Raw genomic sequence first — 24287 nt, 5'->3', positions numbered from 1 at the left:
CTATGTTGTGAGCCTCGGTTCTGAATGTTTTTGTGAAGATTCATGTTCCAGTCGATGCTTGGAACACTGCATTCAATGTGTCGGATGACAAATAGCAGTTTTTAAATATTATCCTTTGTAACACCCTATGGTCACATTCAGAGAGTAGACAATGTTGTAGGTTTTCCACTGTGGTTGTCAACAGGGAGTCAACTGCACTTGAAGTTGACGCCCTGTACTTCCATCCTATCGCAATGCCACTTTCAAACTCCATCAGTTCCCTTCTCACAACCATTTCTCCCTGACATAGCTGCACTGACTTGGGAGCATCATATTCATCATATTTATACTCGCTACAGAAACATGATTCATTATATGTCACAATGCACACCTTGTCCATGGTGGTGTCCATTGACTTCTTTCCAAGCAATGTAATTGGCATATCATTTCAGCATAAAGTATATTAAGTTATACTAGCTGGAATCAAGATATATATATATACACACACACACACACACACACAATACAACCTTTGGAACATGTGGATTAAATTCAACTGCTCTATGAATTGCTTCCACAGCATTCATTTCTGCAGTACTCAGGCCCCTTTTAGAAGCAACATCTGGAGAAAATCTAGAGAGAAAAAGAGTTATAATTTTAAACGCATTATTTCTGGGAGTAGTAATAAATAACATGGAATATCCTTGAAAATGTAAGATCACATAAAAAAAATTACACTAATAATAATTATATCCATACTTATCTTACATTAATTACATAGTACTGAGCATGTTAAATCCTCAATCCTATTCAACATTTATATAAACAGAATCCTAAAAGAATGGAAAACAACCGTCAAAGATGGAGTTAAACTAACAAATAATATACAGCTAAATACAATACTTTATGCAGATGATCAAGTACTAATTCCAAATTCAGAAGATAAACTCCAAATTGCAACTAACCATCCAAATAAAATAGCAAAAAAAATTTTAAATGAAAATCTCTGAAACAAAAACTATGGCAATGTTTCAAACATCATTCAAAAAAGTCAAAATTATGCTTAACAATAAAATAATAGAACAAGTGACAGAATTCAGATACTTGGGAAATATAATCTTGCAATACAATACTGATTTACAATTGGAAGCAAGACTACAAATTTACAATAGAATGAATGGCATAATTAAAAGAAATTTTGGAAAAACAAATGACCATAGAAATTCTCAATTAAGATTACATAACATGACCTCTAAACTATCTCTCAAATTTGGAAGTGAAACTTGGATTCTAAAACAAAGAAACAAACAAAGATTAGAAGCAGCACAGATGAAGTTTCTAAGACCTCACCTGGGACTCACTAGGTTAGATAAAAAGAAAAACACAGAAATAAGAGAACAATTAGATACAAAAAACATTGCACAAGAAATAGAAAAATACCAGCAAAATCGGCTACACTACATAACAAGAATGAATAACAATAGGATATCTAAATTAGCATTAGAATATAAAATACAGATAGAAGAGACCGTGGACGTCCAAGATTAAGATGGAAAGATCAATCTCATCTGCAAAGCAGGAACATGACATAAAAAAGCCTATACCTGAATTGCTCAGACAACAATGACGAAATGTTACCAAAACTAAATTCACTAAAAATAATCTGTAAATTCAAGAATTTACATGAGGTTTTTGTGGTTCTGTGGGAAGTTTTCAATATTGAGACCACATTGTAATATAAATAAGAAATTTATTAAAAATAAGCAATTAAAACCACCCGACACATTTTGTGCATCGTAAGACTTACATCATCAGGGGTAGTGTTAAATAAAAGTTTTACACAACAAAAGACTATTAACAATTAATTACACATATTAGATGTTTTTGATATCTTCACAACTGTTAAATAAATTGGTATTCTGGTTTATCAATTATATTTAACAATTGTGAAATTATCAAAAACATCTAATGTGTAGTTAAATGTTAATAGGCTTTTGTTGCAAAAAAGGTTTATGTGCCACTACCCCTGATGATGCAAATCCTTTTGTCTATCAAACTCACTCCATACATCAATAAACTGCACACAATTCTCTCATTGACTGAATGGCAATTATAGTCCTTCTCCTCAGCTCTGTCCTATCATACTCAGGTAGCAGATTCACAATTTTTACTTTCTTGCTCTTCATTTTTGCTTCCACTAACAACTCTTTTATGTCTTCTCTCAATGCATATTTCTCACCTTTGAAATCATTTGTGCCAGCCAATATGATCAACTTGTTTGCTCCATTCTTCTGCATACTTACAGCATCACTAACATCCTTTTGTTGAATTTTTAATTAGTAAAATTCATTAGGAATTTATTCAATCACAATTTAACAAGTTAAACCCTGAAAGGATATGCTTATATTGAAAGTTTATTTTTCACTTGGTCAGACTATAATAAATTTGGTTTAATCCTTTATCCAAGTGTGTGCAAACAAAGTTTGTGCCTGAAAGTATCTTCAGGACTGGGGTAAAGTGGTACAACACCGGGCAACTCGTTGCAAAGGTGGAGCAAGCTAAGATCACTCTTATCTCAGTATCTCCCATAATGCAAAACACATCTCCTTGCAGATATGTTATGCATTAAGGGAAGGCCACTACCCAGACTAGTGTTAGGAGTTTTGGTAGCTTGCTCCACCTTTGCAACGAGTTGCCTGGTGTTGTACCACTTTACCCCAGTCCCGAAGATACTTTCAGGAGCACACTTGGATAAAGGATTAAACCAAATTTATTATAGTCTGACCAAGTGAAAAATAAACTTTCAACATCTTTCTCTAAATCCAGAGTAATTTAATAAAAAGGTGGCACACCGTTTGGCAGCTCCTACAGGAGGAGATAACCTTGCTAATGCTTCTGCCTTGGTATCTCCACTTGGGCCTGGCTCCCACTGAAGAGAGCTCAATAAAGGTCGAAACTAGTCTGGGTAGTGGCCCTTCCCTTAATGCATAACATTATACATATCCGCAAGGAGATGTGTTTTGCATTATGGGAGATACTGAGATAGGAGTGTTGGTAGCTTGCTCCACCTTTGCAATGAGTTGCCCGGTGTTGTACTACTTTACCCCAGTCCCGAAGATACTTTCAGGCACAAACTTTGTTTGCACACACTTGGATAAAGGATTAAACCAAATTTATGATATGCTTATATCCTAGTATATATTATATATATGTTGACAAATATAGGATACAGTGATTAAGAAGAAAAATTGTGCATATTTCAGTGTAAAAGAATTTCTACTAGATTGTATATTTGATAGTGAAGTTTGGTAAATTTTATATTACTTGTTAAGATTGATACACAAAGAATTGCTGTATAAATTGCATGTAACAAAGTGAGAACACAATGTCATAGCACAAGGGCAAACCATCGGATTAAGAAGTTGCCCCAAGCAGTCTCACGCTCATACGGCACGTGGAGACCTAAGCTGTTCGGAGAAGCTGCTACGGAAGCGAGACCCACGTGTACAAATAAAAACATGACAGATGAACAACTTGGGTTACAGAGAGTACCAGGAGGAGGTTAGTATTCGTGTGTAGAGGCTTAAGTGCTGTGAGGACATCATGTTGAAGGCTTAATGGATTTTTTACAACACTCAGAAAGGATTAAAACAGAATTTAATACTTACATTTCGTCCTAGTCACTAGGACGTCTACGGGGATTACAAAAACAACTAATGTAACATTAACACAAATATCATAGAATACTAAGCCCAACAACATGAGTGACACAAAAGTCCTATCTAGGTGGAGTGCCCTCTAAGGGACCTCTGGTGATGAGTGTTTCCCAAATCTTCGGAAGCTTAATGCAACCGTATTTATTAAGATTTGGTTGATTTCTGAGAGCTGCTGCTTCTAAGAATAGTCTCTCTTTCTTGAATTTGCTGTGGTGGAGCATGGTGGTTTTCTTCCATGATACCCTGTGGGTGGTGTCCAAGACATGGTCAGCCAAGCCTGAATGACCATAGTTGTGTTTACAGATGTAAGACTTGTGTTCTTCCAGGCGGATGGATGCTGATCTGCCTTTCTGTCCAAAGTATGCCAGCTTACAGGAACAGGGTACTTTGTAAACTCCAGGCAGAGAGAGAGAGAGAGAGAGAGGAGGGAGCTGATCTTTCGTAGAACGGATAAGGGTGGCAAGTTTGCAGTTGGGCTTATATGCTGTGTGTAGGTTGTACTTTTTTAGAATTTTGGCTATTATTTTGGATGTAGGGTATGGTGATGGCATTTTTAAAATCTTGTTGACGAGAAGAACGGGGAATGGGGGAGGAACTGATTATTTTTTTGATACCGTGATTGCTACGACGATGCCATCAGCGCCCTTTGCCTCGGCCATAATTTTGCTGTCGCTCCGAAGGAAGTGCCAGTGCTTGATGTAATGGTTGACATCAAACGTGGAATCGGTCGCTTACCGTCAGAAATAGCCAACAACATCAGACTTGACGTAGCCAACATCCTCGCTCATTCTTCGCCTCCAAAAAGTAATTTATCGTATGCCCAACGCACGGCTCTCCTGAAATTACGGAAAGAAAAAAGTATCGTCATCACCAGAGCGGATAAGGGTAATGCCACAGTCGTTCTTAATACCAGTGAATACAATCGTAAAATTAATATTATCCTCTGCAATCGTGCTACCTACATCCTGCTAGAACACAATCCCACAAAAACACAAGTTAAGAAATTAAAAATCTCACTTAAAAAAGTATCTTCCTGGCCCCCTGACATCACGAAAAAACTGGAACCTTCCCGCTCCTGTCCCCACCGAATATACAGTTTACCAAAAATCCACAAACCCATTTCCCCACTCAGACCTATAGTAGAAGCCACCAATGCACCTTGCTACAGACTGTCTAAACAGCTGCCCAACTCTCTGACCCCCCCCCCCCCTCACTGGAAGGTCCACTTCCTATATAAAAAACTCGACCCACTTTAAAGCCCTCATAGAAAATTTAACCTTGAATAACGCAGACATATTGGTAAGCTTTGATATCTCCTCTTTGTTTACCAATATTCCCTTAACTGACACCCATCTCTCTTAGAAAACGTTTTTCTGTCTGACATCTTAGATTTCTTTTCCTTTGCCATTAACTCTGGATATTTTTCTTGGAAGAACAAAATCTACAAGCAGATAGAGGGAACCACCATGGGTCCCCCCCCTCACCAATTTCTATATGAGAGATTTCGAAAAACGAGCCAGACAGCCCAACTCAAACCTTCTATCTGGCTAAGATATGTAGATGATGTGTTCTCTATTTGGCCTCATGACCTGACACGTTAAACTCCTTCCTCAGTCATCTCAATAGCCTACATCCAAGAATCCAGTTTACTATGGAAAAGGAAAAGAACGATTGTTTACCTTTCCTAGACACCTTAGTTACATGCCTGCCCAATGATACACTTGCCTTCGCTGTATACAGAAAACCCACACACACAGGCAGATACATTCAAACTTTCCCACCACCCCTCTGAACAATATGGCATTATTAAAACTCTTACCAAGAGAGCCCACAATCTTTGTTCCAGTGGAACCGCCCTCACTACTGAGCTTAACCACATACACAGCACTTTCCCCTCCAAAAATAATCAGTTCCTCCCCCATTCTTCTCTTCAACAAGATTTTAAAAATGCCATCACCATACCCTACATCCGTGGCACATCCAAAAAATAGCCAAGATTCTAAAAAAGTACAACCTACACATGGCATATAAGCCCTACCGCAAACTTGCTACCCTTATCCGTTCTACGAAAGATCAGCTCCCTCCTCTCTCTCTGCCTGGAGTTTACAAAATACCCTGTTCCTGTAAGCTGGCATACTTTGGACGGACAGGCAGATCAGCATCCATCTGCCTGGAGGAACACAAGTCTTACATCTGTAAACACAACTATGGTCATTCAGGCTTGGCTGACCATGTCTTGGACACCACCCACAGGGTATCATGGAAGAAAACCACCATGCTCCACCTCAGCAAATTCAAGAAAGAGAGACTATTCTTAGAAGCAGCAGCAGCTCTCAGAAATCAACCAAATCTTAATAAATACGGTTGCATTAAGCTTCCGAAGATTTGGGAAACACTAATCACCAGAGGTCCCACCTTACATTCCAGGCCACCTACAACAATTTAGAGGGCGCTCAAACTAGATAGGACTTTAGTGTCACCCACGTGGTTGGGGTTAGTATTGTATGATATTTGTGTTAATGTTACATTCGTTGTTTTTGTAATCCCCTTAGATGTCCTAGTGACTAGGACGAAATATAGGAAGTATTAAATTCTATTTTAATCCTTTCTGAGTGTTGTAAAAAATCTATTAAGCCTCCAACATGAGGTTAGTATGAAAGGGTAAGGAACCCCTTACGAGGCTTTTTTATGGTTTTTTTCTTCTCGATCATCTGGACATGTAGTTCGCGGGGGAGTTCTGCTCTCACTCCCAGTAATAGGAGTCGGACATACCGCATAGTAGTTGAAAGGGTTGCAGATCTCAAGCCCTATGATGAAAGGATAGACGTTTTACACATATAGTAAGCAACTCATGGGAAAGCTCAGCAACTCGGTAGCATGCTATGCAGAATCACCATTCACCAAGAATGTTCTTGAGATAAGCTCGATATATTAACAACGTGTGGACCAACCAACGATCACAGGAATCCCAGCCATAAAACCGGCAGAATGGAAATTGTTAAAAGAACAAGAATCAAGAATTGAAGGGACAAGCATAAAGGATCATCGAGTACGGTATTGTAACCTTTTTGTTAAGTAAGGTGTGTGAGGAAGAGAAATTAACTGTAAATTAAGAATTAAGGACTCGGATTAGAATAAGACAGGACTATAGTGCTTTGATAACAGTTAGACAAAAGAAAAAGGAATGTTCTTTACATGTGCTGATTGATAATTATGTCTTAAGAGGTATCGAAGTGTCTTTGAGTAATTTAGTCAAAGTTTGAAGTTTCATTTTGTTTTATGATCTAAGAATGCTAGATTATGATTCTTTTAGAGAAGTGTTTCTATAATATTCATATTTGTTTAAAATGTATGTAAGATAATTTGTTTAACATTCTAATAGCGATGATGATGATGAACAGCCTATTTTTCTATCCACTTTAGGGTGAAAGCCTCTCCCATTGCAGGAGGTTTGGGTCTACTACTCCCATGGTGACCCAGTCCATATTGGGAGAGTATATATCTATACTTAGGTGAAGGAATGTATGAAGGTGGAAGACAATCACAAACATCCATGCCTACGCGGGATTCGAACCAGCAGCCTATTGGCTGGAGAGCGGATACACTAACCACTCGGCTAACCAGGCTGGCATTCTAATAGTAATGATTGATTATTCTTTACACTTTATGACAACAAATATGTTAATAAACCTTTTGATATTTTTAATTTGATTGCCTGTGTCTAAGAATCCGATGCACCACTCATAAATTATTCGAATCTAAGCGGGAGGGAATAAACGATATTTAAGGTCACGACTGCAAACAAAGGTCAATAGTGGGTACATCTGCAAGTTCACTTCTTGATTGAGAAACTATTTTCTTAATCTAAGGGTTCTGGGTGGCGCAGCAATAAAAAACAAATTTTCCCAGAATTTTAAGAGAGGCAAATGTCAGAGGCTTTGTTACCTAGGAATTGGCTCGTCCCTGAGACAATTCCTTTGTGTTCTCAATAGTACCACGTGACATCCAAGGAGAGGTATACTATACAACATATAGATATATAATAAGAATTATTGCTGCGCCACCCAGAACCTTTAGATTAAGAAACGAATTTCTCAATCAAGAAATGAATTTGCAGATGCCAGCCTGGCTGGCCGAGCGGTTAGCGTACCGCTCTCCAGCCTAAAGGCTGTGAGTTCGAATCCCTCCGTGGGCATGGATGTTTGTGATTGTCTCTGGAAATACCAGTGGTGTGGTTGGCGGTAGATGACGTTAGTGTAGTTGTAGTCAGTTGGTGGATTGAGTGGGAGAGCAGGTGTCTTCCCCTCCTTCAATGAGGCTTTGGACTCCCTGGAGGTGCAAAAAATAATATACATGTACCCACTATTGACCTTTGTTTGCAGTCGTGACCTTAACTATCGTTTATTCCCTCCTGCTTAGATTCGAATAATTTATGAGTGGTGCATCGGATTCTTAGACACAGGTTCCCCCTTCCTCTTAAAATTTTTTCAAAAAAAAAATTTTCTTTTGTGTCCCTCCTTTCAATTCCCGGGAGGGCGGGGGGGTCTCCACCAAAATCTTTGTTCTTTATTCTGTCATTAGCCATTACCAAGCCTTTCGATTTCTTTCCTTCTGTCTTTACTCTTGTTTCGTACTGTGAATAGCTTTGATTATAAAAATAGCGTGTGTTCTTGGTTGTTTTTAATTTTATGTGAATTGCTGTGAACAAGTTTTATCTCTCGAGTCTCTCCTCTTCCCCTTACTGGTAGGAATATAATTAACTTCTAGCACAGTAGGCTGAATCTTATTCAAGTTCATGTTTTTATCAACAATACTATCTGATGTTCCTCCGATTAGTGAAACATTGTCTGTTGGATGACCTGTCTCTTTTGACAAAAGGGCCTCCTCTATGTTCTATTTGTCACATATCAAGTTATCGTCAGATCTATCAGTCTGTTCTTCGTTATTTCGTCTCTGAGACTTAGATCTGAATAAGTCCTTGCCTTCCTTGTAAGATCGTGTTTTGCAATCTTCGCGGGTGACTCGCCTTCTTCCAAGAAGACATATCTCCCTCCTTGCATAATTACACTCAAAGTTATACCTTGTCAGAAAATCATTCCCTAGAATCAGCTTTATGTGTGGGAGAGAAGTTCTGGACAAAACCAGAAACTCATGCCAAACACACAGCTTGAACTCAGATAAGTACACCTTTAGATTCACTAACTTGGTCGCATGAGTTGTGGAGGCTGTAATTCCAGATATTCTCACGGAGTTCTTGAGATACGTAATCTTTCCTTTTACACAGGGCTCCAACAATCTAAAATAATCCCCTGAAATGATGGAGGTCTGTGACCCAGTGTCCATTAAAGCGTTACAATACCTTCCATAGACACTACCTTTTACCATCATTTCATAGGATTGCCCTTTTACTCTTTGCCATCTGCTCCAAGTTCTATTTGCGTATATATGTGATCTAGGCTCCCCATTGTAATTCCTATTAGAACGCTTCTAACCGCTGAAACAATTGCAGGCACGATGCCAGACCTTGTCACAATTATAACATCTGGGTGGCCCTCTCCTATCACTTTGATTACTGGTTCTTCTAAAATCTGATGGATGTTCTGTCATTTCCTTGACTGACGGTATCCAGTCGGTCAAGAAGGGGACCTTTGTAATCTCTCAACCTCTTCACGAATTAGCCTAGTAATATCTTCAATCGTGTTACTAGTCGGCTCTGGGGTCGTCATGGATATTGTTTACAGTTGCTTCATTACCGCGTCTAATCGTTCCATGATAGGTTGCTGGAGACGTTTGACTTCCTGCTTAACTATAGATCTAATATTGCATGTTTCAGGTAAGGTTTCTGTCAACTTATTGATTGTTTCAACACCATTACCTTCATTCCCCTTTTTAAACTTGGATCTTTCCTTTTTCTCCCTACATTCTTTCTCCTGTTCGTGTTGTCTTATTGGGTTGCGATCTTCTTCAACAAAGTTAACAAAACCGGTAGCAGTTGCAGGACGGATGTCCCCAAGCATCTGCTCCCTTTCCTTGACAGCATTGTAGCACTCATCCAGATTTGATACTCCTTTGTTGAATGCTGTCTCTCTTAACTCCTGTCTTACTCCTTGTCTGAATTGTTGGAAGACAGCCCAGTCCAAGTGGGGTCTTTCCTCACTGGAGACATTCAATGTACTTGCCACAGTAAGAAATCTATTCTGAAAGTCAGAAACACTCTCACTGTCCTTTTGATCACATCTCTGGAGCTTCCATAAGTTAGGCCACAAACTTCTCAATTTTGAGAATTGAGATATTAGGACCTCCTTAAACTTAGAATACTCCAGGGTCTCTTTTAGAATGGGAGAGGTGCACAGGAAGGTTCTGGCTTTCCCTACCAGCTTGCTACAGAGTAGGACCAGTAACTGAAAGTCTGTCCATCCTCCAGCCTTTCTTAGCTCTTCAATATAACAAAAGAATGCTATGACGTCATCCGTTTCTTCCCCCGAGAATTGAGGGAATATCTGTTGTGGGTTAATGCATCTAAAAAACTCAGTATTGTTCATTCCTGAGCCACTAGTAAGAGTGGACATGCTTGTATCTAACTTTACACTGTACTATACTAAACTTATTCTTAATTACTCAAAATTAACCTTTGCTCTTTAATTTGCTGGTCAGAATCCGAAACCTACTCACTGTGAACTGTCTAAGAATTTGATTTAATTGCACAATTGACATCCTACCAGCTGCACCATTTATGTTATATCCTAATTTTCTTATTATATATCTATATGTTGTATAGTATACCTCTCCTTGGATGTCACGCGGTACTATTGAGAACACAAAGGAATTGCCTCAGGGACGAGCCAATTCCTAGGTAACCAAGCCTCTGAAATCTGCCTCTCTTAAAGTTCTGGGAAAATTTGTTTTTTATTGCTGCACCACCCAGAACCCTTAGATTAAGAAAAGAGTTTCTCAATCAAGAAGTGAACTTGCAGATGTACCCACTATTGACCTTTGTTTGCAGTCGTGACCTTAAATATCGTTTATTCCCTCCCGCTTAGATTCGAATAATTTATGAGTGGTGCATCGGATTCTTAGACACAGGCAATCAAATTAAAAATAGCAAAAGGTTTATTTAACATATTTGTTGTCATAAAGTGTAAAGAATAATCAATCATTATTATTAGAATGTTAAACAAATTATCTTACATACATTTTAAACAAATATGAATATCATACAAACACTTCTCTAAAAGAATCATAATCTAGCATTCTTAGATCATAAAACAAAATGAAACTTCAAACTTTGACTAAATTACTGAAATAAAGACACTTCAATACCTCTTAAGACATAATTATCAATCAGCACATGTAAAGAACATTCCTTTTCCTTTTGTCTAACTGTTATCAAAGCATGTAGAAAGTTTTTTAGCTTGGATATAATATAAGTTAAAGATACCAAGCTAGCTTGGTATCTTTAACATATATTATACCCAAGGTAAAAAACTTTCTACATCTATCTCTCATCCTCAGATTTTTATTTAATAAGGTCAAAGTACCTTATGGTAACTTGTTTTGGTAAAATACTTATAAGCTCTGTATTACCCAACCTTGGTATTTCTAAGCCTGGCTCCCACTGATGAGACCTCAATAAAGGTCGAAACCAGTCTGGGTAGTGGCCCCTTGCCTTTAATGCATAGCATCATACATCTCCTCAAGGAGATGTGCTTTGCATTAAGGGTAAATATTAAGAATAATGATCAGAGCTTATTCCATCTTTACCACGAGTTGCCTAAGACTTGCACTACTTGCAGGAGCAAACTTGACTTACTTGGAAAATAGCTTGGTATCTTTAACATATGTTATCAAAGCACTATAGTCCTGTCTTATTCTAACCAGCATCATTAATTCTTAATTTACAATTAATTTCTTTTCCTCACACACATTACTTAACAAAAAGGTTACAATACCATACTCAATGATCCTTTATACTTGTCCCTTCGATTCTTGATTCTTTTTCTTTTAACTATTTCTTTTCCATTGGTTTTACGGCTGGGATTCCTGCGATCATTGGTTGGTCCACACGTTGCTAGCATATCGAGCCCATGTCAAGAACTACACATACAGACGATCGAGAAGAGAAAACCACAAAAAAGCCTTGTGGGAGGTTCCTAATCCTTTTATACTAACCCACTACCGGTACTCTCTGTAACCCAAGTTGTTCACCCGTCACATTTTTATTTGTACACGTGGGTCTCGCTTCCATGGTGTCTTCTCCGAACAGCTTAGGTCTCCATGTGCCGTATGTGCACGAGACCCATTGGGGCAACTTCTTAATCTGATGGTTTGCCCTTGTACTATGACCTTGTGTTCTCACTTTGTTACATGCAATTTATACAGCAATTCTTTGTGTATCAATCTTAACAAGTAATATAAAATTTACCAAACTTCACTATCAAATATTACAATCTAGTAGAAATTCTTTTACACTGAAATATACACAATTTTTCTTCTTAATCACTGTATCCTATATTTGTCAAGATACATATAATATATACTAGGATGTAAGCATATCTTTTCAGGGTTTAACTTGTTAAATTGTGATTGAATAAATTCCTAATGAATTTTATTCATTCAAAATTCAACACTTTATCTTTGTGGCTGAAAACATGTTTTCATCACTTTCTCATTAAGTACACTTTATCATTGAATACCTGTAGAATACTAATCTCTTTTCACCCAGTCTCTCACATTTTTATGCTTTTCTCATTCAGTCATTCTTTCATGCTCCATCCTTCCTTACCACTCACCCATTGTTTCTCCAATCGCTTCAGCTCACATTTTGTCCTGTATAGTGTCTATGTAAGCATGCAATTTCTTTCTGCCTTAGCATTTCATCATCCACATTACTTTTAACCACTTCCTTCAAACTCTCAGTCACATTTTGTGCACTGTCACTCACTGCTTCCACTACTGCATTCTCCACGACACTGTGATAATCCTTGCCTTATATCCTTATTATCGGTCACAATGTGTAGCTTCCAATTTTGATCCCTGCTGCTAACTTATGTATGAAAATCTTTCAAACTTGGGCTCTGAATGTAGTCTCTGAAACGAAAGTCTGATAGTATTCTTATTATGAGGGAGGCCACATGCTACCAGCACCAGCTATTATACTTGTTCTTGTATTCATTCACACACACACCATCCATTGGCAATCAATTCCAGTCACACACCACTCTATGAAATTAAAATATAGCTGATGCCTTCTTAGAGCATTAATTCTCAACTTCCAAGGATGCCCTCTTATCCTTTTCCTGCCCTCCATAAAATGAAACATTCCTCTATTGATATTCTGCATGAACCTTTCAAAGTTTGTAAGTCTCAATCATACCCCCCCCTTTTCTCCTGTTTTCAAATTCTCAATCTTGTCTTTGTAATGACCAACATCCTGATGTAATTTTCAACATTCTCCTTTGCACTCTCTCCACTGTATCAGAATCACCACAGAAACCAAGTACAGTCGGGTCTCTTTTTATGAGGTAGATACGTTCCACAGAAAACTGCATATAAAAAATCGCACAAAAAAGGCCTAACTTATGTTGAAAAATTAGGGATACGTTCCATAATTTTCTAAAACCGAAGCAATGAATTAAAATAAACCTAAAATCGCATAAAAATACGAAAATTCAGGAAAATAAGAATGCCTACGTTTGTTTTAAAAGCTTTATTCATTTAATTTTATTGAAAAGTAACAATTTTTTTTTTTTACATTTTGTCATCAGAATTATCATCGCTATTAGACAATATTCAGCAATGCTTGCGAACTGATGCAAAATCACTTTCATCACCAGAAGAGATAGTCAGCGCATCAGATCTGTATGGTAAAGTCAATGGTTCTTCACAAAGAGAATTAGCTTCACCCTCGTTCTGTGCTGATTTTTTTCTTCTGACAATGTAATCAGTGATTAAACTTTGCGATGATGATTTTATAGCTCACGATATCCAGACATACAGTTCTTCAGCTCACGTTGGAATTTAAAGGCTCATTCAGAATTTGTGTCATTAACAAGAAAATGATTTTCCAATTTATTGCACAGTTCAAGACCTTCTCGAATTATATTTGCAGTGAGGGAGACAGGTTTTTCTTCCACTTCACAATCGTTTTCTGGATCTTTGATGATATCTAAAGTTAATCGATATCCAATAATATCATCGTCACTTAAGGCATTATCCACAAGCAATTCGTCTACATCATTCTGGCTAAATTTATTAAAACCTTCCCCACCAATTTCACCAATTGCCAAAGTAATGATTTCAGCCGATAATGTAGACGTTTGCATGGTTGCACTGTTTGCAACACATCTAGGCGAAGCTGCTTTCCAGCAGGCATTTAAAGTTTGTGGTCTTATTTCAGCAATAGCAGATGCAACATGATTTAAGCAGTCCAAAATAGAAAATTTTTTCCAAACATCAGTTACTGTTAATGATTCATAATCTAGTTTATCCAATATAAATTTAAAAGAGTGCTTAACGTAATATTTTTTAAAAGTAGCAATTATGCCTTGATCTAATGGCTGAATAATGCTTGTTGTATTGGGTGGAAAAAACACTACCTGACATTTGGATGTTCTAAAACGGATGACTTTGTGCACTGTCAACAATTAATAAAACTTTAAAGTCTCTTATTGAAGGTGTTTTAGACGCAACAGCACAGGAGAGAAAAAGTCTGCATTCACTCATAAGTACTTATATTATAAATTTTTGGTGATCAGAAGAATGGGATATGTCAATGAAAATCAGCACAAATTAATTTAATAATGTCTATGTTTAATTAATTATTAATCAACAAACAATGGATAATTAATAATTAATTACAAATTATTAATTACAAATTAATTATTACCAATAAATCAGCTAAATTAACAATTATCAATTAATATGTTACAAAATAACCATGTGTTCCATGAAAATTGCAGGATTTGTGAAGTGTTCCATTGTAGGAAAAGTTTGGGAAATGCTGGATTACCCTATTATCGCAATGGATTCTCTTTCTGATGACATGCGCAGAAGTGTCGAAAGATCTCGTAACAGTGGATGTACTATACCGCATAAAAAGAGTGTATAGTCCAAGTGGGGTCTTTTTCAAGAGCTTGTGAAGAAGGTTTGTATCAGGATTGCAATTATCTTCTGCCTCTGAGTTGTATTTGCAATCTTTGCTATACAGCCCTTGACTTTCAACTTCCTATCTACTAAAACTCCTTCTAGCAAAATTTCGCTATATAGTATGACATTGGATATCTCATCACACCAAAGTGCATGACTTGACATTTCTGTGTGTTATATGCCATCCAGTCTTTTGACTCTCGGTGATCTTGTGAGCAAAGGCTTTCCATCTTGCTTGGCCTCTTGTTCCTTCCTTTCTTTTAGCAATTGTAAGTTCAAATTGGCAAGTTCCTTTATGTTGTCAATCCAACTCTTTTGTGGTCTTCCTTTTCTCATTACCTAAATCTTCCCCAACATAATTGTCTTTTCCAATGAATCATCAGCTCACATAATATGTCCAAAATACATCAACTTCTGTTTAAGCAGTCATCGCCTCCAAGGAGCAGTCCATAAGACTTTTACATTTACTGACAGACATTTTCACTGAACTAACATTGAACTGATAGCCATTTTCACATGCCCACAATTCCAGCCTATTCAAATAATTTTCTAAGTACTGTATTATCAGTCACATTCATGATTATCTTACTTATCTTGGCATTACAATCAAATAGTTGTATGTTGCTAGTCAAATCCTTCCCAGTGTCATTAATGTATAGATTGAATAACAATGGACCAAAGACTGATCCTTGCTGTACATTACTGGTTATCTTAAATTTTGGAGACTCACATTCCCCATATACCATTTTTTGATATTCGCCAGTCATCCAACCTCAATATAATAATGTCTTGGGCATTTAGTATCATGGCTCTAAGCCATGATACTAAATCCCTTAGTTCTATTGCTTCTTATCAATATACATTCAAGAACCAGTTTTGTTTTCAAAACAGAAGACTTGAGCTCTTTCTTGATACTCTGACATCACAAGGCAGTTTAGATGGGGGAGGAAAGTTTGGCATATTACAAGTGGCTTGAGATCAAACTCCAGTTTTGCACTTGGCTTATATATGTGGCTCAAAACATTAGCAGCAAAAACTTCATCAGCAAATTGAAATCAAAATAGTCATAATGTTTATAAATACTTGTCTCCTCCTGAAATGTCAGGTGACCTTCATGATCTCTCACTAATGCCACAGGGCATAACTTGAAGGAGTTTTGCACTTGGCTTATATATGTGGCTCAAAACATTAGCAGCAAAAACTTCATCAGCAAATTGAAATCAAAATAGTCATAATGTTTATAAATACTTGTCTCCTCCTGAAATGTCAGGTGACCTTCATGATCTCTCACTAATGCCACAGGGCATAACTTCTGCTGTTCCATGTCACAGCCTTTCTGATATTCATATTGCACTCAAAGACGAGGCTGAACATTTGACGTTATTCTTCCACTTCAACTCCTGCACTAATGATTAAGTACTGTGCACTTTGCCAACACAGTTCTCACTGTACCTCTTCTGCTTTCATCAGAAACACTTTGGAGAGATTTAACAGCTTGGATGCCAAGAAACGTCTTGATCATGATGGTAACCCCTCTCCCAACAGACTCAAAACTTCTTTTACAGAATTAATGCTCATTCCATTTTGTCTTTATTATCTCTCATACTATTCCAGCATCAATCTATCTTACAGCATGGAAGCAAGTCAATATTTAGCCCATCCTTAAAGTGGAAATAATAGTCAGCCATCAAACCACTGTCCTCAGTTCAGTTCTCTTGAAAATAATGGAGAAAGTCATTAACAGCCAATTTCTTCAGACTTTAGGCCCAACAATTAATCAGTGTTCAGAAATATGGACTCCACTATTCTCAATTCACAGCAAACTTTTCTATGAATATCATCTGCCGCTTAGCACAAGATGGAAAGGTCTAGAAATCATACAGTGACTCTTGAAATGTCCAGGGTATTAACTGAAAGCTTGGTGCAAAGTCTTACTAAACTATAATCATATGGTCTATTGTCCAAATTTAATATGGTTTAACAGCTTTTGTTGCTTTGGCTGTAATTTCACACCACTACTACTTCCACTATTCTTTGTAACTGAAGAGAAAATCTGCAATTTTTTTGATCTGAGTGTTCACTAGGCACTGTGATAGGCTTCCTTTCTTCTGATTTCTTACCAGATATGACACTCCATCCCTTTTTTTTTAATATATGACAAACTTTATGGTGCTCAAATATCCCAAGCTACAAGATTCTTCATAAGCAATCTCCATATCAGATCCCAGGAGGTGAGAACAACCTTGCCAACTTCAATACTAATAAAACAGAGTCCCCTTATTTCATACCATAAATATCACATTTCACCTCCTTTAAATTTTGATAATGCAGTTGAATCATCATTATGATAAACTACCAGAAAATCCTAAAACTCCATACATAGAATTCTGTGCTAAAAGGAAATTAACTAAAGCAAACTATCTTCTATAAAAAACCGTCTCATGTAGTCGCTATAAGATGTATTGTATAAGAAGCTGACAGTCTCTAACCTCTCCTAGCATAACTACATTACATCCACTGTCTCAAAAAAAAGTGTTCTTTTCAAGACCATTACTTCTAACGCATACAATTTCCAAAAACTGCAAATGCCAAATATAATCTACCTAAGAAAACTGTTATGTTTGGGGGTGAGCCACGAAAAACCTCCCTAAAAGTAGTTGTTTGAAATCTAGAAGAAAATAATCCAGATAACAGATGACTTTTTCACCACCTGATTACTTAAAACTCACTTCAATCACTTTTGCAGATATTTGTGTTTCAGTCTAGAAGAGACTCTTCTATAAGCATTTTAATGGGTGTTGTTCTGCTGAACTAGCTACAACTACTCCTTTACTTTTCCTCAAATCTGTAAACACAGGAGCAGCTGCTGATCAACATTTACTCAGTGTCTTGCTTCTTATTATTATTATGTAACACCTCCAGAGAGTCCAAAGACTCATCAAGGGAAAGCACTTACTCTACAATTGCCTCCACCACTCATAATCCACCAATTACTACAAACGCAACTACCATCATCATCATCTACACCAATGCCATCTAAGGCTCATCACCACCATCAGTATTTTCAGAGACAATCACAAACATCCATGCCCATGGTGGGATTCAAACCCGCAGCCTTCTGACTCGAGAGCAGACACGCTGACCAGACCACTCGGCCAATTAGGCCGGCAACTAGACTTGAACTTGAAGTCTATCTTCAGGCGGTTTAGTGCTGAGGAGTGCAAAACACCACTTCCACTGAGCTACACAGGCTCTTTGAAAATATACAACTGCCATGACCAGGATTCGAACCCGGGTTATTGTGGCCCACAACACAATATCCTAACCATTAGACAATCACAGCTCACTTCTTTTATCCCATCTCTCTCTCTCTCTCTTTTTTTTTTTTTTTTTTGGGGGGGGAGGGGTCCTCAGTTTCCATAAGTGCCTGCAACCTTCACTCGTTCAGAAAACATACCAACACCCTTTCTTTATTGCAATCAAGTCCATATACAGTACTGATATTATAGATTTTGTAACCTTCAGAGAGAGAGAGAGGGGGGGGGGGGGGGGAGGGAGAGAGAGAGAGAGAGAGAGAGAGAGAGAGAGAGAGAGAGAGCATGACCAAGTAGAAAATTAGCTTCATCAGTTTATAAGGTTATGACGTAACATTTCCTAGCTAATTTATAAATAGTTATAAATTACGGGTAGATGCACACGTGAAACAACTGGCAAACGCTACATTGTCAGATGTGTTTCTCATTGAGATCTTGACCCTAAACCCAAGACTTATAAGTATACAAATCAAGGTGTAGCTTGTAAGTGGTTTTTCACATCATATATTGCTCTTGCTTTCTGAAAGGAAGAATATAACTCTAAGACAATACAAACTGAGAAGAGGGATAATATGTTATTTATATAAGGCTTATGAATGCTACTTCTAATAACAGGAATTCCACTAATTAGTACACTTTTGTTGGAAGTTTTTTTGCTTGGTTATACTATACATTAAAGATACCAAGAAATTATATACTTGGTTTAATCCTTTATCCAAGTGTAAGCAAACAAAGTTTGCACCTGAAGTATTTTCAGGACTGGGGAAACTCATGGTAAAGGTGGTGTCGACTTCACATCACTTGCCTTAGCATCCCATAATGCAAAGCACATCTCCTTGCAGACATGTATAATACTATGCATTATGGGAAGGGTTATTACCCAGAGCAGTTTCGAGCTTTATTGGGGTCTCTTCTGTGGGACCCAGACCCAGAGGTGATACTAAGGTTGAAGTAATGCAGAAGTCATATTTTCATATACAAGTTGCCAAAAGGTGTCACACCTTATTATTAAATTACTTTGGGATTAGAGAAAGGTTATTGGAAGTTTTTTCACTTGGTTATACTATAAATTAAATATAACAAGAAATTGGTTTAATCTTTTATCCAAGAGGTGATACTAAGGTTGAAGTAATGCAGAAGTCATATTTTCATATACAAGTTGCCAAAAGGTGTCACACCTTATTATTAAATTACTTTGGGATTAGAGAAAGGTTATTGGAAGTTTTTTCACTTGGTTATACTATAAATTAAATATAACAAGAAATTGGTTTAATCTTTTATCCAAGTGTAAGCAAACAAAGTTTGTGCCTGAAGTATTTTCAGTCATACCACCTTTACCACGAGTTGCCCAAGTCCTGAAAATACTTCAGGCGCAAACTTTGTTTGATTACACTTGGATAAAGGATTAAACCAAGTATATAATTTCTTGTTATCTTTAATTTATAGTATAACCAAGTAAAAAAACTTCACAACCTTTCTCTAATCCAGAGTAATTTAATAATAAGGTGTGACGCCTTTTGGCCACTGGTATATGAAAATATGACTTCTGCATTACTTCAACCTTAGTATCACCTCTGGCTCCCACCGAAGAGATCTCAGCTTTAGGCAAGATAAGTACTTTGGTTTTCTTTAGTTCATTTTTCACTTTGATTTTATTTTACTGGTGCTAATGATGGTTTCACACCGACTAGCACTGGTCTTTAATGAAATAAATATTAACATTGCTGGTAGTGCAGTTAATATCTGCATTACGGGATTACTTTTAGCGGTATCACGGCTGCCATTTTATAGTAGCTCAAATAACACATTTGCTGGTGGTGTAGAATTATTTCTGTATCACGGGATTATTTTATTGTCAGTCTTACGAGTGAAAGGTTTTTTTTCTTATATAATCAAATGCAGAGATTAGTCTTTTACCCACTTAAGACAAGATTTATTCTTTTACCCCTTATGGCAGATGGAAATATTTAATTACAGTTAAAGATGTAGAAATGAGGGACAAACTATTACAGGGTTGTACTTTTGAGGGGCACAGTTATTCCTGTAATGGTCGGGAGCCAGGTAAAAACAGTAAAAATCAAAAGATTTCCGATGGAATATATGTAGAACAGTAATGAAATTCTTATACAGACATTTTCAAAATGGGGTAAGATTAGTAATATATGAAAGTGTTTATCAAGTGAAGATCCAAATTGGTTTTCTGGTGATGTTACTTTCACAATGAATATGAAGACTCCTGTACCATATTTTGTCAACATCGGTACAACCCAAGTTATGGTAAACTATCCCGGAGTACAATGGCAATGCAATAACTATCCCTGAGTACAAATGCCAGCTACACTTGGCAAAATCACAAAAAGTGCATGACTAAATCAGCTAGAAATTAGTCCCAAAATTCAAGATCTGCAGGAACAACTTTCCCAGTGAAATCCTGATGGAACATCAGTTGAAATTACCAATAATGAACCTAACGTAACAACTGAACAGGTACAAAATGAAATGCAAAAACATGCAACTGTTCTACAAGGAGAAACTGGAAAAGAAACAGAAAAGGAAGTAAGACAACTGAAAGAACTTAATATGCAGACAAGATCATCAAAAAGGAAAGATTAATTAATTAAAAAAATTGAAGATAAACAAAAAAAAAAACTTAAAAAGGAACTACATCTAAAAGAAAAAGAAGTAATAAAAAATGTAAACATGGAGAAGGCTGTAGATCATCAAATGAAAACTCTTCAAGCACTCAGAAGATTTAATGGATTATGAAGAACTAACTCATGCTAATAAAGAGAAAGCAAGAGATACAATTAAAGAAAATATAATAAAGTTTACTGATTCAAAGTTCTCTCAGTATAGTTATCACCTATATGAAAAGAAAATAACCAGCTTTCAAATCAAGAATGATATGCATGAAATTGAAATAATGGAAAGCAACTGTAAAAAAACTGGTAAACAGTTTACAAGAAGCAGGTTATGCAATTGCTCCTTCACAGATTGAAGATCTCATTGGGTTCATCCAAAATTTAAAAGTTAAAGACTTACCAGTGACACTTCAATAATCATAGCATCTCCTCATTAAATGTATGAGGATTCCACAGGCAAATTAAACAAGAAACTATATGAAAACTTATGCTACACCATAATATCAGATTTCTGTTTCTCCAAGAAACATAGTTTTGCAGATATAAAGATATAAAAAGTTTAACAGGGCTGGAGTAGGAGTTCTTATTCTTGCCCCCCCCCCCCCCCCTGGGTCATTCTGTAATATTCAAAGGGATGCAGCAGGGAAAATCTTGACAACAGATTGGAAATACTGTGGTGTGTAATAAGGTTTATAAATGTTTATGCTCTATCCAATGGAACAGTTAGACGAAAATTCTTCCAGGAATTGGAGCCATATTTGTACAGTGCCCACTACATCATAGCAGCTGGAGATTGGAATTGTATTGAAAACACCACATCAGACAAAATAGAAGGACACCCCAGGAGTGTCCTTCTATTTTGGAAAGATAGGATATGCATAGTTAAAAACATGTCTTGACACTGTTCAGTTAGTAGACATATGGAGGATTCGCAATCCTAATCTCCAGGGATACATGTACATGAATCAAGGTATTGGCACTCGTATTGATATCTCTTCTAATTCAGATAAAACATCTTGACAACAACGTGTCAGATCAGATCATAATCTAGTTCTACTTAAGTTCAACTGTATGGAAAAAGTAGAGATCTCTTCTAGCCCATGGAGACTTCCACCAAATTTTCAGTTCTATGTTAATCTGTATGTTAATGAAACAAGTAGAAGAAAAAAATTTGAAAATAACAATACAGCTACACTTACTGTTTGAAGACAATACTACTACTTTTGGAAATTATAACTCTTGGAACATTAATGGCTTTCCTATTCATATCCAAGATAGACTTGACAGACTCATTACAGCACCTGAAGTTACCACAGCCTATAAAGAATGCTAAACAAGGAAATCACCAGGACTTGATGGTCTAGGAATAGAACTTTATCGCAAGGCCTGGGATTTTATTCTTCCCATTCTAGTTACACAATTTAATTCCTTTCTCTCATCAGGACACATACCAAGTAAACTTGTAGCAAGCCATACTGTCCCCATCACTAAACCTAATAGAGATTACACCTTAATCAGCAGCCCTATTTCTCTATCTGATACCGACTACAAGATAATTTTTCGCATTATCAATGACAGGCTTTATATTTATATATAGCTATACCCTCAGTATTAATCTGGTCTACCTACTCACTGATGAGACCCCAATGAGGGTTGAAACCAGTCTGGGTAGTGACCTTCCACCATAATGTATAACATCATACATCTCCTAGGAGATGTGTTTTACATTATGGGAAATACTAAGAATAGTGATCAGAGCTTTATCCACCTTTGCCATAGTTTGTACTACGTGCTTTAGCTTACGCTAGTATCCGCCAATACTTTTATAGTTTACTATATTCGGCATGAAACTCTTTGATTCCGATCTTTGAGTTTCTTATTCGACTTTGAAATAATGTGGGATTTAATACCCTTCATTTAAATAAATTTAGTTTAATCCTTTATCCAAGTGTAAGCAAACAAAGTTTGTGCCTGAAGTATCTTCAGGACTGAGGCACCTTAAGGTGAGACACCTTTTGGCAACTCGTATAGGTACATATGACTTCTCCATTGCTTCCACCTTAGTATCACCACCTCTGGGTCTGGCTCCCACTGACGAGACCTCAATAAAGGTCGAAAGCAGTCTGGACGGTGGTCCTTCCGTTAATGCATAGGATTATACATGTCCGCAAGGAGATGTGCTTTGCATTATGGTAGATACAAGGAGAGATGACTCCACCTTTACCACGAGTTGCCTCAGTCCTGAAGATACTTCAGGCGCAAACTGTTTGCTTACACTTGGATAAAGGATTAAACTAAATTTATTATAGATAGATGAGAAGTGGTTGTACTCAACTGCCATTTGAGCAGGAGGCAAGTTTTCTGAACTTGATCCTCACCTATGCAGGCTGGATGAGATTCTACAGTTCTCATTTCAAGTCACTTGCAATACTCCTTCCTTACTATCTTGCTACATCTTCAGGAGAACCAAGGTTTGAACCACTCAAAACTGTTACAGAGAAATTAGTTATGGTTAATTAATTCCTAGAATTCTAGCAAAGCAGTATTTGTATCATTAAATGTCAGAAGCAATGCATTTCTATGGTGCTGAACATTACATAACATGTAAAAGATATCTCTATCTCCCCCATCTGGTTAAGATTTGCCATGCATACTTCTCTCAATGAATTTTATCAGAAGCAAAATCACTTCATGCCATTGATTTTGCTTGATTATATCAACGAAAGTCATTCCCAGGAACAAGCAAAAGAAGAATTAGGTTAATCTTCACAATCTACAAAGCTGAAGCAAAACAGAATAGGAAATTGTTAATTTGTGTTTTCAATCCTGCCAACAATGAAACAATAAGCATGACATGTTTTTTCCGACTTGTTCTGTAATATTTAAGTACACAGAAAATGAATGAGACACTAAGGAAGTGTTTCCCAAAGCTAACTTCAAAAAAAGAGCGTTTGTGTGCAGTTGTGGATTAAGGATAGTAGGGGCCCCTAGGCAAATTATGTTTGCCCCCCCCCCCCCAATAAATAAATAAAATAAAATAAAAGTTAGGTGCAAATAAATTAAATTTTGTACTTTTGAACTTCTGGATTTTTCTGCCTGTTAAAGGGTTAAAGGATGATAAATAATAAAACTTTTTATTTATTTATTTTATTTTATCACTTTATTTATTTAAAAAAACTTTGTAAATTGTAAAAATTTTACAAAGTTTTTTTTTTACTTGCACTACGCTCAAATAATGAAAACACGAAAAGTCACACTAAAAAGTTATTTTTGAAACAAATAACTCTTACACGATTCAATAACAAATGAAGTTAAGGAGCAACCAGGCGAAACTTCCTATCTCAGCAATGCAATCAGTTTTCGTGACCTCGAAGCTGTCAACAGCGGCGTGCACCGACATTCGTAATGCAGTTTAATTTAAAGCGTAGATAACGTGCGCTGTTCAAAATATAAAATACGAAGCTTGTCAACTAGCGCCGACATTGGTATTG

The 24287-nt window shown here is 36.9% G+C and overlaps 1 protein-coding gene across 2 annotated transcripts in view; it reads right to left on the bottom strand.

Moving 5' to 3' along the window:
• LOC150095393 (suppressor of tumorigenicity 7 protein homolog) overlaps positions 1-24287 on the bottom strand; it is a 458155-nt gene that overhangs the window by 97148 nt on the left and 336720 nt on the right. For both annotated transcript variants that reach the window (XM_090410726.1, XM_090410727.1), the window contains exon 11: positions 510-612. In XM_090410726.1, the coding sequence (XP_090266852.1) occupies positions 510-612 (103 nt within the window). The remainder of the gene's footprint in view (positions 1-509; positions 613-24287) is intronic.

This window comes from Typopeltis vanoorti, chromosome 20, assembly GCF_054136105.1.
Source record: "Typopeltis vanoorti isolate ZY-2024b chromosome 20, IOZ_Tvanoo_1.0, whole genome shotgun sequence".
NCBI classification, from domain to species: Eukaryota; Metazoa; Arthropoda; class Arachnida; order Uropygi; family Thelyphonidae; genus Typopeltis; species Typopeltis vanoorti.
This window is presented reverse-complemented; position numbering and strand designations above follow the sequence as displayed.